The 13,887-nt window shown below is 44.4% G+C and overlaps 1 protein-coding gene across 5 annotated transcripts in view; it reads right to left on the bottom strand.

Moving 5' to 3' along the window:
* The window catches only part of CTNNBIP1 (catenin beta interacting protein 1), a 38,627-nt gene extending 25,001 nt beyond the window's left edge, over window positions 1-13,626 (bottom strand). For 2 of the 5 annotated variants that reach the window (XM_064172279.1, XM_064172278.1), the window contains exon 1: window positions 10,816-11,089. Coding sequence is in view for 1 of the 5 variants with exons in the window: in XM_064172274.1 (XP_064028344.1) it covers window positions 7,697-7,775; window positions 11,408-11,545 (217 nt within the window). In the remaining 4 variants the exon portion in view is untranslated. Of the gene's footprint in view, window positions 1-6,797; window positions 6,956-7,696; window positions 7,776-10,574; window positions 10,597-10,815; window positions 11,090-11,407; window positions 11,729-12,606 lie in introns of those variants that run through there. The other 3 variants (XM_064172275.1, XM_064172277.1, XM_064172274.1) reach the window with 3 other exon arrangements.
* Between the last annotated feature and the right edge of the window lie 261 nt (window positions 13,627-13,887).

A 13,887-nucleotide genomic window follows, 5' to 3' on the forward strand; every position in this document is an offset into this window, starting at 1 on the left:
ATTCCAACACGCAGCAACTGAAAAGCAGAGTTTTGTAACTATTTCCCTCACTTCCACCTCTGCTCTCATGAATTCAAAACCTGGAAGGGCTCCTCTGTTGGACAATGCCACAGATGGGTTCACAATAAAGAACTTCCAAATTACTCTGACTCCCCTTCCCCTTTTAAAAAACAAAACCCAGAACTACAAAAGAAATTTCCCATCCCACCAGAAAAGGCACATGAAAAAATGCTAGGTTTGTAAGTTCTGCATAAAGCAGATAGTTAAGCACCCCAGTAGATTTTATAGACATGCTTAGTTAAAGCAATGAGAAAGTAACATGAGCTTCTGCTCTTTCATAGTACAGACTTCTCTCAAAGCTGTGGTCCTCTGTAATGCTGAAATTCCTAATATCCATGTTTTACTGGCACAGGGGTGGGGGGAAAAACCCAAAGTGAAACTGAGGAATTTGCTCATTCTAAATTAAGGGTGGGGGGGAAGAGAAAAAGGCAGTAAGCTGTGTGTAAAAGTAGTATTTTGCATACTCAGTCTTAATAATTTAGGGTACTTAGAGCAGCCATCTGGCAAGCTCTTTAAAATCTAAGTCACAGCTGACTACCTCTTTAATATCTTGTATAATTTCCAGTTACAGTCAAAAGAAATCCAACAGGAGTTGGTTCAGCTACAATTAAGGTTTTTTTTTCTTGAATCTGGCTGGTTCTGTTCAATGCAGCAAAAAACCTCAATTAATAGGATAGGATTAGAAAAAGCTCAGATAAGGAATTACAGAGAATAAAAGCCAACCACTGCAGGTTTCCTTTGCACTACACAAATTGAGTTAACAGCCAGCATGAAGAGGTCCCTTCAACTCTATGATATCATTATCCAAGGTTAAGCTATTAGCCTCCACAGCGACACTACTGACTACTTCAGTGGTTAAAACATGGTCATACTGGGAGGCTTCTGAGTGCAAGGGGATGCTGCACCTTCCAGCCTTGTGCATTTTGAAATGACATTGTAGACAGAACAGCTAGAGCCCTGAAAACCTTCCAGGCTGGAGCCTGAAACCTGAAGTCAGGAACCAGAGTCTGCACAGTCCTGCTACCAATTTTCCTCTAATTCATTCTGACTCATGACCTTCAGTCACAGGCAGCTGGAAACTGGATTAATTCCCCTCTCCAGAGGCATATGACAATGAAGAATTCATAACAGCTACCTATTTATAGGTGAACAGTAAGAGATTAAATATATAACATGGGGGGTTTTGTGTCTTCATTTCTATGGTCAGCATTAGCTTTTAGCCCTTGTGTCAGATTTAAGCCACTTTCCAGCTGCAACTCTGCTTGTAGGTGTGCATCTCTTAAATGTTAGATTTAAATATTTAACAAAACACTGCAGCCCTCCCTCCTGACAAGGGACAGGAAACAGCCCAACCAACTACCATTCAGACACAAAAAAAATCTATGAAAGCAAGCAGGTTTGGTTTTTTCCCAGGGCTGGATCAGCTTTCAGAGCTTCAAAAAGGACTTCAAAAATAGTATATGAAGTGCATGGAAAAAAACTCCCCAATATATTAAACCAGTTCTTAGATCAATGCTCAAGCTAAATGTAACAACCTGCTCCCCCCAAGACAACCCTACCATCACAATCACCATTTTTAGGAAATCAATCCTTCCTGACCTTCAGGCACACACAAACCAGATGATTGGGTTTTTTTGCTGTACCACAGCAGAAACCTCTCAAAGAGAAGACATCTATCACATCTCACGCAGTTAAAAGAGGCAGCACAGGTTTTTAGATAGTCAACTTGAAGCCTCTGAAATTAAATGTAGTAACAGCAACAAAACCTTAAAAAAAGAAGACTTTCATTTCACAAAGGCATTCACACTTCAAAGATGAATTTGTCAGAAATTCCTTAAGAGGTGGCAGCTCCTCTCTAGAGCCATTTACACACAGAGCCCAGGCAAAGCAACAGCTCCCAGCGACTCACAGAAGCACTAAGCTTGGAATGTTACAATACTTTACTCGAGATGGTCTTCAACAGCTGGATTGAGGAGTGCTGCTCTTGTCCTGCTCATCAGCATCCTACACAGAGGTTCAGGTGCTTCCTCCCCTCTTTATAACAAAGCTGCAAATCTCCTACGCAGGGCATTAGGCACTAATGATAGATAGGCAATGATTTTAACTACCAGGTATCACACACAAAAATGACTGCTGTAAGAGCAGTGTTACACATCCCTCACCCAGGCAGAGCTGTGCAGCAATGCTTTCTGTGGATCAATGAGTAAATCCTGTCTTTCCAGACAGAGCATTAACATTTCCAGCAGATAGACATACAAACTTGAAACACCTTTTCCTGTTCTTAAGAAATTAGTCACATTTTCACAGGTGGATTTTAACTTGAATCACAAACAGTGGAAAAATAGAGTACTATTAACAGGCAAAAACGTCATCAATACCTCACAAGAACCAACACACTATTGTCAATATAGCTATCCCATTTTATATGCTAGGTCTGCTCCAGCTGGAGTACTACATCCAGCTCAGGAGCCCTCAACACAGGAAGGACATGAACTTGATGAAGCAAGTCCAGAGGAGGCCATAATCAGGCAGCTTGAACACCTCTGCTATAAGGACAGGCTGAGGGAGCTGGGGTTGTGCAGCCTGGAGAAGAGAAGGCTCCAGGGACACCTAATAGCAGCCTTCCAACACTTGAAGAGGCTACGAGAAGGCTGCACAGGGACAGTCCCTAAAGGCCTACAATGACAGGACAAGGGGCAGTGGTTTCAAGTAAGAGAAGATTTAAATTGGACGTTGGGAGCAATTTCTGCACCATGAGAGTGGTGGAACACTGCAGGAGGTTGTCCAGGGAGGCAGCTGAAGCCCCATGCCTGTGTATATTCAAGGCCAGGCTGGCAACCCGACCTAGTGGAGAATGTGCCTGCTGACCGCAGGGGAGTTGGACTACATGGCTTTTGGAGGTCACTTCCAACCCAAACCATTCCATGATTCATAGGTGGAGGTGTTACACTTTGGGACTACTAATTATTGGCAGCAATGAGGGAGCCTCCTGCAGCACACCTGTTCTATGATCACTGCAGCAACTGAACTGAGGCCAATACCCAAACATGCAAAGGAAGAAGGAGCCCATTAATTGTGGTCACTTCATTTTCTTGTAATGCCAATCTGCTTTATGACCAAAGTTATGTTTTCAAAGCAGCTCTGCAAGAAGTGCTAACGCTGGACTCAAAGTGCTCTGAAGGCTCACAGGTCAGGAGCAGTAAAACTGGGTTTTACTGAAGGCTTCTATTTACATCACAGAAACTAAACAGGCTAAAAAGTAATGCATGGGACAAATAGCCTGCACTCATGAAGCAGTCACACCGATAAAGGATTAGCTGACTCCAGAAGCAACAATTTAGTTCAGTCCTTGTAATAACCCCAAGCTAAGCCAACCATGCCTACACAACACAGCACAGTGTCAGAATTGCTGCAACTATGTGTATATGCCCAAGGTGCAAGATGTTCAGCAACTTTCCTGTGGCTTGAATGGGAACAGGAAGCAGAAGTGTGGATGAAGCAGCACACATGCAGAATTTACCAGCAGTGCTAACAGAGAAGCGCATCGGTATATGAAGTGCTTCATCACAGAGAAGAGAAGACTTTGGGTGGACCTCAGAGCTGCCTTCCAATATCTGAAGGGCTCCTGCAGGAAGGGTGGAAAAGGACTATTCATAAGGGTGTCTAGCAACAGGCCTAGAGGGGATGGTTTGAAGCTGAGAGAGAATAGGCTTGGACTGGACCTTAGGAAGATGCTCTTCAGTATGAGGGTGCTGAGACTCTGGAATAGCTTTCCCAGAGAGGTTGTGGATGCAGCCTCCCTGGGGGTGTTCAAGGCCAGGTTGGATGAGGGTTAGGATCTAGTTGAGAAGTGTCCCTGACCACAGCAAGGAGGTTGGAGCAGATGATCTCCAAGATCCCTTCCAACCTAGGCCATTCTCTGATTCTGTATGGTATCCTTCCAGTGTCGTTAATACTGTACTTGTACTCAGGTCTTGGAAATCAAACTATTGCCTAGTGCAAAACCTTGATGTTTCAGTCAACTTCGAAAGCTAAATGACACTAACAACCAATCTGACCAACTCCTGAGCAGCTTAATCATATTGCATTGGTATGTTTAAGGCAGAGTCCATGAGTAACACCTACAGAAAGGACTGCTCTTCAGCAGCCTGCTCACTGAAGCACCATTACATTTGTAGGCATTTTATTTGGTACCCATCGATGCAGGATCTTCCTACACATGCCTGGCACACTTGAGACAGCTTTCAACTGAAAAAGCAACCTGTACTGCCCTGTAATTTATCCTGACATGTGAGCATCATTAATGCCAGATCATGCACATTTTACTCAGCCTACAGATCTTTTAGAGTGGACAGATTATGGCTAACTAGTTGGGTTCTTTTCAAAGCAATTAAAACATGAGTTGTTATTAGGTTGGTGACTATTGAGCATTTTAATGTTTGGCAATATTCTATCAAAGGACAGCATTGGGAGCAGAGACTCTTAGATTAATAGTTCCTAAGTTACCTAACTATTGGACAACAACAGGAAATACTGTTCTGGCCTCATATAACAATAAAAGCTGCGGTAAAATATGATAAATACATCCCTTTGAACACCTCTTCACTGTGTTTCTCTAAAGTGATACATCCTGTGTGCTGCTTTCCTCATGATGCAAAGAATTTCAGCTTTTGATTCTGTCTATGGCTGGTTTGTTTCTAAACCAATCCAAACAGTTATTTTATTAAGAGCCCTTGCTAAAAGCTGAACTAGAACTAATGGCTGTTTGTCCAATATGAATATACCTCTTGATCACCCTTTTTGCACTAACTATGGCACAAAAGCTTTGCCTCCTCAGTGAGCTGATAGCTTCATTAATATTATTGGATAATCTGGGCAAGAGAGCAGTGCTCCCAGGAGCCTGAAAAATAACATTCTTTGAGAACTTTCCTCAGTAGTGTTCTAGGAGCTGGTCTAAATAGCTGCATTAATCATATGTGTAAAAAGATGTCAGTTCCTCTGAAAGGCTTATTAAAACCAAAAAACACAAGGAAAGGATTTTTGTTACTTGCTTTAGGTCTCTGAAACAGACCAAACCACAAAGATATCTGGTGGAGAAAGAAAAAAGGAAAACATCCTTGTCTACATTAAAAGAAGACTTTTGATGTTCACAAGCTTAGAACAAAGTCCTCATTGCACCTCAGTTTCACCACAGACCTTTTGCTTTCTATATTTTTTGGTCAAGTGGAATTACAAGGACGGAAATCTTGCCTTCAGGAGACTTCCTATTTCTCAGGAAGAGAGATGCAATTTCCTTCCTCCCTAGCCACAATTTTGAATGTCACTTTAATTATATTAGCCCTGAATTGTGAAATAAACCTGTATGAGGTCATTAGCTTGACAGCAGGAATCTCCCTTAAGTACCACTGTACAAACACACATCCACAGAGACTGGAAAGAATCAGCGACTGACTGTGAGGGGTTTTAAGGGTTATACTGAGCCCAAATCAGTGCTGGGACTGATTAATTTCAGAGAACAAGGGAAACGAGAAGCATCACAAGCAAGGCTAAGAATGCACCTATGTGAAAGGCAACCAACCAAAACTATGTGGAATGGTGCAGCAAGTCTGACAGATTCACAAATCAACACTAGTAGAGTTAAATACTAAAGCCTGATTGTTTCAACATCTGCTTTATACATCAAATTTGGTGCATTTACAAGATAAATGTCAACTGTTGCCCTGAGAATGGGAGCATCATGCAAATATAATTTTAATTAACCAGACTTCCATATCCACCAGTAACAACAAAAGGTGTTAGTCCAGAGACCATTAACAACAGTCAAGCCAAGCCTGACCTTTCCACAAGCTAAAACTCATGTAGGACTCCAGATCACTTCAGAAAGCTTCCATATCCCTGCAACATCACCAATTTAAGGCAGAACAGAGAAAGAGGATTACTGAAGCTGCACTTCCCAATCCGTTAGTACAGTTGGACTACATCTTTATTATATTTAGTGTCTCAACAAAGGGAAGGAGCCAATAGCAGCTATGTCAAAAACAGCAGCAATTATAAGAGGAATGAAATAGATACATAAAAACCCAGGTGTCAAAACTGTCTTCACACACACACACACATGTTATTATGCTTACAAAACTTTATTTAAAGTCTAAACCATATTTTGTAAGAGCTACTGAACTAGGGATGGTGACAGTGAAACATTAAGGGAACTGCTGCAAACAGTTTTATGTGAATTGTGAAAGGTTTGTTTTGCCAGTCCCCTGTAGCTGCTGACTGAATTTTCAGTGATAAAAGAGGTGTTTAAAAAACCCTGATGTTTCTGACCTCTGAAGTGAAGCAAAACCTTTCATGAATTCCACATAAACCAATGAGTATTATTTGGCATCGACAGACATTCCTGAAAAAAAAGGCAGCCAGGCAGATGTGAAAGCTCCCATTTTTCTCCATTTGGCACCAACTCTTACAGTTAATTGTTTGTTAAGTGTGTTATAGCCAATCTTTTTTGCATAAACATTCAGTTAACTGTCTTTATCTTGAAGGCTGATATTGCCTCCTCTGACCAACCCCACAAGCTGCCAGCACACAATGACATGTTCAGTTCTCCCCGCAAGAGCCAGCACACTCCAAGTTAGGAAACTCTACTAAAATTACATTTGCATGGCAACAGGCTCCAGAGATCACCACAGCTGCACTACCCCCTCCCCATTTCTACTAAAAGCCTTCCACCAGTGGTTTACCTTAAACTGTTTCAGTATTTATACTGGTCCTTTACAGAAGCTCTGCTGCAAAAATATAGGTCACACTTCCTTTAAGTGTACAGATGGATACTTCTTTAAAGCCCAATGAAATTAATTCCAAGTTCCTCACAGGACTTCAATGTGCATTGAATCAGGACCTGGATGAGTTCAGAGGCAAACCAATTACACTTTAATTAAACATCTTAACATCGTTGTGAAGCACTCAACTAATTTTATAGATGGATACAGTGAGTCAGAAAGTTTCAGAGCTTGGTGATGGTCATAAACAGAGTTGATTACTTAAGTTGCTTCCACATTTGTTAGTTACCCTCCTGACAAGGAAAATGGACGCTGTGAAAAATCACTTAAAATCTTGGCCTACATATTTGCAGGAAACAGAACAGAACACATCCTTGGACAAGTGCAATGGTGGTAAGAGCTCCTGGCTCCATTTCTGCTCCCCTGTCAGCAGCAAGAGGTTGAAATTTTCAGGGTTTTCCCCTATTTTTCACAGCAATTTATCTCCAGAGATTTTTAAGCTGTGAGGTTTGGTTTGTGGTTTAAAACAGCATACATGATTAAGATGTTTATATATTTTTTTTTCATAGTAGATTTGATATTCTGCAAAATCTGGAAAATACACACTGAAAAGCAAGAGGTATTATTACACTTCCAAAATGCAAACTGACCCTTGCACCACACATGAAGTGCTGGAACAGTGTCCAGTCACCAGCAGCAAGCAGAAACAAGAAATTCACTTTCCTCATTATTTTGAGCATTTCTCACATACTGCTCCCCAACACTCAGTCTGAAAATAAATCCCAGAGTCAGAAGAGTAGACTCATTACTAAATTATCAGTACTTTTTGGTTGTTTTCCTGATCTTTGGTTTCTTCTCACCTATTAACACTCCGTAGTTTTGCTCATTCTGGTCTATCTGCTCTCTTGTGCAACTGAAGTTGACGGACAGGCCACGGTGCTTAAAAAGGAAAAAGAAGTGTCAGTCTCATCCATTCTCAGATACACAACAGCATCAACAACAGCACACAAAGTCTCTTGCTTTGTTTTCTCTAATTAAGTTTGTTGGTGAAACTTTAAAACTTTCTGGATCATCTCTGCCACGTACTTAAAGCTAAACCATTGAACTGCCAACATTTGTTAGGATGGCAAACAGGTGACAAAATGTTTTCATTCCAATGATTTACATCTTTGGTAAACAGCAGCAAAGCAAACACTTGCTGTGACTACTTGTGTACCTGTATATATGCAGTAGCTTTGCTGGAACTAAATCAATGGATATTATTCCATATCCTGAATTGAAATAACATCTCTCTCTAATACCTGTGATGAATAAAGCCACTGCAGAAAAAAATCATTTTTAACAGCATTATTCTTCTCTTTTGAAGAAAGCTCTACTGGAAGTTTCTCTAAGCATATGCAACAGCAGCCTCCAAAAGCCTCTCGCCTCTCAGCACGCACAGCACTTGGGTGCATTTTTGATGCTTAAAACTAGGTCAGATGCTCAGGAGGGATGCTTTGTAGTCAACAACAAACTTCAGAAGTGAAATACTTACTAAAAGTCATAAATGTTTATGGTAGTTACAGATGACAAATGCTCTGGAGAGGAAAAGTCTCACATTAAATGAATATAAGCAGACTGGTTTCACACAAGTTGTTTCTCAGGCTAAGCATCAACCTTTAACATCAGCTTCACAGTGTCAAACACATTCAGATGTCAGCTTCACCTGCCTGTACCCAGCCACAGGAAGATTTTTAGCCTTTGGTAATACTTGTGTATCACAGTCAGCGTTTGCAGTGACAATCCCGAGGGGCTGTTTTGGGAGCTGTTTCAGTTCACACTGGGTTTTGTTTAGAAAATAATCACAAACTGTTTCGGAAACTTCTCTCTCCTCTTGCAAAATTCGCTCAGACCCTGGATGGGGGAAGGAGGACGGCAGAGGATGGAAGAGAAGAAATTGACACAACTACAGGTGACCCATAAAATCGAGATTCAGGACTTGCTTTCTGTGCAGCCCTAACACTTAACGTTCCTATATTGTACCTCTTGTGAAATGCAACGGCATTTAACCAGTTGGCCCTCCTTCCTCACACGCAGAGCGCCACCGCCAGCAGCCACTCAGGTGAATGACAACTCTGGTACAGCCAATGAGTATTCATTACAAGGACTCCTGGCAGGTTATGGAACGATTCTCCCGGTGAAGATTTCAGCATCTTTCCACTTGGATATCAAAAGTAGCCCAAAAAGCATTTTTATGCCCTATGCTACTTACTGCAACTTCTGTCACAATGCTTCAACTGTACTAAAAGAGTGCTTCTGCTTGGAAGCGGCTCTGGAGAAGCCATAAAACTTCAGCAAACCTGCTCTAAGTTCACTGGTTCAAAGTGGCCTTCACCCTTTTTGTTCCATCTGACAGGCCTCCTTGTAAAGTTGCACTACTATGATGCACACCATCAGCCATGAGAACATGCAGATCCACTTACCAACACATCTACATCACACTGAAGGAGATGCTGATTGCTACTCAGATGCCAGAGACACATTGAAAGAGATCATTCTATTTTTGGCTAATGCCAAAGTGAAGTAACTCCAACGTACCTGAAGTACATCTGCCACCACTTTCCAATTGAATTTGCAAACTGCAGCTTTCACACTAATAAATAATCACGTTTTGAAAGTGATTAATATGCAGCTTGCTGTATACCTTTTCACTCTGAACACCCACATTCAAAGTAACCCTCCTGAAGTACAGTTTAGCCTCACTTTTCCCCATTTGCAGTGTTTCTCCTTTGGCTGGGTACTTCACATCACTTGAGCTTCCCCAGCACCAAGGGCAAAAGAAGCTGACAGCTTGCAAGTCCAGCAGCCAACAAAAACTAAACATAAAATATTGGTTTTGTAGATGCATTTTAAAATTACATTCTTAAAGCACTCAGCAGACCTTCCCTTCACCGTACTGGAGCCAACTGGGATCAGAAATCTGAACATACATCTCTTGCCTCCAATGTTTGTTGATTTTTGGAGTGTGTTTTGGTTTTTTCAAAAGCACCACATCTGCAGAATGTCTTGCTCTCATCTCACGGAGCATCAAAGCTTATTTTGTTCAATGTGCCAAGATGAGGAACGGTCAAATAAAAGATGATACACAGCAGAGCAAAATAGTCTCTTGTTGAGGAGAAAGCAAATGCAAGCCTCAGAGTCAAATGTACCCTGAGGAAGCACATCTGGATGTTTAGCAGAAACTACTCTCATCTCTCAGCTGCTGCCTGGAGTACTAACGCACTTGGATTTAGCAAACGATGCTGTTCCTCCCTCACGGACCTTCCCAAGGGATAAAGAACAATGTGCCAGCACACACCATCATTACCCTGAATTCAAAGTTACCTAGTGCTACTTCAGATGCTCTGCAAACACCATTTTCGGCCAAGGTAAAACCACCTCCAGGTGAAGCTCTGTCTCAAGCACCGACCAAGAAGCGATTTCCAGCACTTCTCACCGTGCAGCACCGCACGCTGCCCGTGACACAAACGGGGGCTGCCCTGAACCGGGGCGCACAGATCCTGGGTGTTATTGCCCGCGGACGTGACACCTGTCTGCCCTCCCCGCGGCTTCTGCGCACCTCAAAGAGCTTTTAGGTGGGAATGACTTCACCGGCCACAAAAATGCAGCCGTGGCTGGGGCAGGACATCGCCGCCGTCAAACTGGGTGCCACATGACGTAAGAGATGATGCCAGAAAATTAAGAAGGCACCTCCCGTACCTGTGCTGCGGAGCCACGGCCTGGCAGCGTCCACGGCCGTTCTGCCACCGCTGAGCCCAGGGGAGGTCAGAGGCCGCGGCCCCAAGCCCTGCTCCGCGCCGGGGAGGGGGCGCGCAGAGCGGCCCCGGCAGGGCGGCAGAGAGAGGACGCGGAGGCCCGGGGCCGGCAGAGCGACGCCCCGACCCGGACGAGCGCCTTTGTTCACGGGCGGGCGCCGCGCACAAAGGGCAGCCGCGCTCACCTGCGTGCGGGGCCGGCCCGGCCCCGGCGGTCCTGCGGCACGGGCGGCGGCGGCGGCAGCCGGGCGCACGAGTCGAACGGAGCCGAGCAGAGAGGAGCGGAGCGGCCGCCTCCTCCGTCGTGACTCACCGCGACGGCCCAAGGCGGGAGGGAAGGAGGGAGGGAGGTGCCTGGGCGGCGCCGGGGGAGGGACCCGCCGCGTCCCGGCGCCCAGGGCAGCGGCAGCGCCGCAGGCAGCACCCGAGAGCCGGCCGGCAGGAAGGGGCTGCACCCCGCGGCCGGGGCGGGGCCGGGAGGAAGGGGCGGAGACGCAATGGGCGGAGCCTGGTAGCGGTGGGGCGGGGCCTCGAGAAAGGGGAGGGGCCGGGAGGGTCCGACCCCGCCCCCGAGTCGCAGCTCCGGAGGTAGCGAGGGGTTAAAGCGCGGGGGGCTTCCGCGGGACCGGGAGACACTCAGCGGTCACCGCCCCACTGTCGCCACGGGCTGCACACTACCCCTCCCGACAGGGCCGCTCCATCGCGATAGGAGACGTGCGAGAGGTTGGCAGCAGAGGGGGCACGCAAGCTCGTCCCCGCCGTTCGCCGTACGCTTACCTTAAGAGACACGCTTGGAATCGGAGCCTGCGCTGACGTAGTGCCGGGCCTCGCACGCCGTCCCGCCGCTGTGCTGTTCGGCGCGGCGAGGCTGAGGAGCATTTCTGCGACAGGGCCGTGGTGGGTAAACCACATCATGTTAACACAGGTTTCGTGCGTCTGCTGAGTCCTGCTGTGCTAAGAAGGTTAGACACTGCAAATTCAGCCCAGGATGAGTCAAGCTAGTTCAGCAAACAAGAAATGCCGTCTTCTGGGATCCTCCAGCTCGACTAAGCATCCATCGGGTCAGTCAAAAGCTGAGAAACAGTCCTTCCCCGTAGGCTGAAGCAGAGTAAAAGGAGAGATCACTAAGATAAATTAGTTTTAAAAAGTAGTAAAAGCAGGAGACAGAAGCCGTCAGAGGTTCACCACCTCTGTCTGTCACTTATCTGCATTTTGGTTCCCCACTAGGCTTTACGGCTCTGCAGTTACATACAGAAATCACTGGGGGGGGTCAGCAAGGGAAGTGTAAAATTCCTAGAAATAAAAATGCTTTGTGTTCCGAGTGTTACTTAGTAAAATGCATCTGGTTTCTACTTGGTATTTGACTTAATGGCACACAAACAGTCACAGTAAGGAAATAGGTGGCACTTTCTTGAACAGCTTGCTACTCAATGACATCAAAGGCCAGTGCCACTGAAATCCATACCCCCACTGCCAGTTAATGAAGGTCTCAACATGAAAGGCTCTGCAAAGAGCAAACCCAAGCTGCTGACAGGAACAGGAATAGTGCAAATATGCTGGGATCTGAGATCACTAGCACATCCCCACCGCACAGCAGGCAGTAATGATTATTAATTATTTAAGAAAAGAACATAAGAGCTCCAGCATAAGCTGGAAAAAAAATATGCAGAAGCCTTGCTCTGGGATCCTCCAGCTGGATTACTGCTAATTAGCACTGTACATGAGTCTAAGGAGAAGATCTAAAAGCATCTCCTGCTAGCAGGAGTGTATAATTAAGCCATCATTTGCATCTTTGCAATAGTATGAATTTTCTTACTGATAGCATCAATTTAGCATCCTGCCTTGATTTAGAAAGGGATTTAGCAGACAGAAATACTATAAGGCTTCCTCTGCCCCTGGAGGATTTCAGATTTATTTGCTTAACCTGGGCCTAAATCATCTTCTGCCTCACCTTAGTCTCTCACCATCAAGCTTACCAAAATGTTTCACTAGCAAGCAAGGTGACATCTTGATGTTGTAGTTATCACTTGTATCATCCTAAGCCATGATGGATGCTTAAGAGACCTCTTAGCTTCCAGTTCTGCAACAGATTTAGTGGAACATTGTTCATGCCTGATGAGACTGCACTGACATTCACAAAGTAGGCATAAGACAGAAGAGCACTGCACTGGATCAAACCTATTACCTTACGAATTGCCACCCTCCTTGCCCCCAGCACAAAACAGGAAGAATCAGCAGGGGAATGTTAGTTTAATTATCTAAAGGTTAATTCTTCCTAACATTTTTACAAGTACTGAATAAAGCTTGGGTATTATTTTGTACAAATCTAACAGATTAAATGGATTTTTCTTTTCAACAGCTTCCAATTTCTTCTGTTTGATGAGGCTGTTGTTTGTTCTAATAAGTCAAAACTTCATGAAACCTTCTCTGAATCCACAAATTTACTCTGTCCTCCTCTAATCTCCAATTCTTAATCAGCTCTGAAATTCATTTAGGATTCCTTCACAGTACAGCTGCTTCCAGCTTCCGAGTCCCTCTGTAGTTGTTGGCATATCCCTCTCATTAAGTGCTCCCAGCAGCATTTGTACAGCTCTCCCTTCATTATCCATCTGATTTAACCACATACCATGATGACACCTTCTGTTTCTCTCAAAGATGTTTATGGTACCCAATAAGGGAATTGTTTTTGAGTATGAGATTTTTTTTTGCCGTTTGATAATCTTTTGTATTTCAGACTTAGTCTGACACTTCCAATCCATCCAAATCATGCTCTGATGCAGAAGAGTGCAGTGTTCCCAAAAATTAAACACAATTCAACTAATCAAGCCTTTGGGACACATCCTATAATAGATGGCAGAGCAACCAGTTGCAACATCCATGAGCAGTGGCAAGCACAACTAGGGAAAAAGTATACAAGACAATCGAAGAAAGACTTCAGCTGCCTTAGTTCACTGATCCAGAGATTGCATCGGGTTGGAAGGGACCTCCAAAGGTCATCTTGTCCAACCCCCCTGATGTTTCTACCAAGCATGCAGTGAGGAGGTATGCAGAGGAACTTAGAGATGGGCAAGAAAGGCCTGTCAGTCCAGACGTAGTTTGCACAATAAGAAACCTTCTCAGCTGTGTATTTTGTTCAAAAGCAGAAGCATTCCTAGGTTGAATTTGGGCTGTACAAAGTTGCAAAGCACACTCCTTTAGAACATTGAAGTACTACATTTCAATCTCCAGCTCACAAGGCTATTAACTGGATGTTTGCC

Source organism: Pogoniulus pusillus, chromosome 36 (assembly GCF_015220805.1).
Source record: "Pogoniulus pusillus isolate bPogPus1 chromosome 36, bPogPus1.pri, whole genome shotgun sequence".
Taxonomy (NCBI): domain Eukaryota; kingdom Metazoa; phylum Chordata; class Aves; order Piciformes; family Lybiidae; genus Pogoniulus; species Pogoniulus pusillus.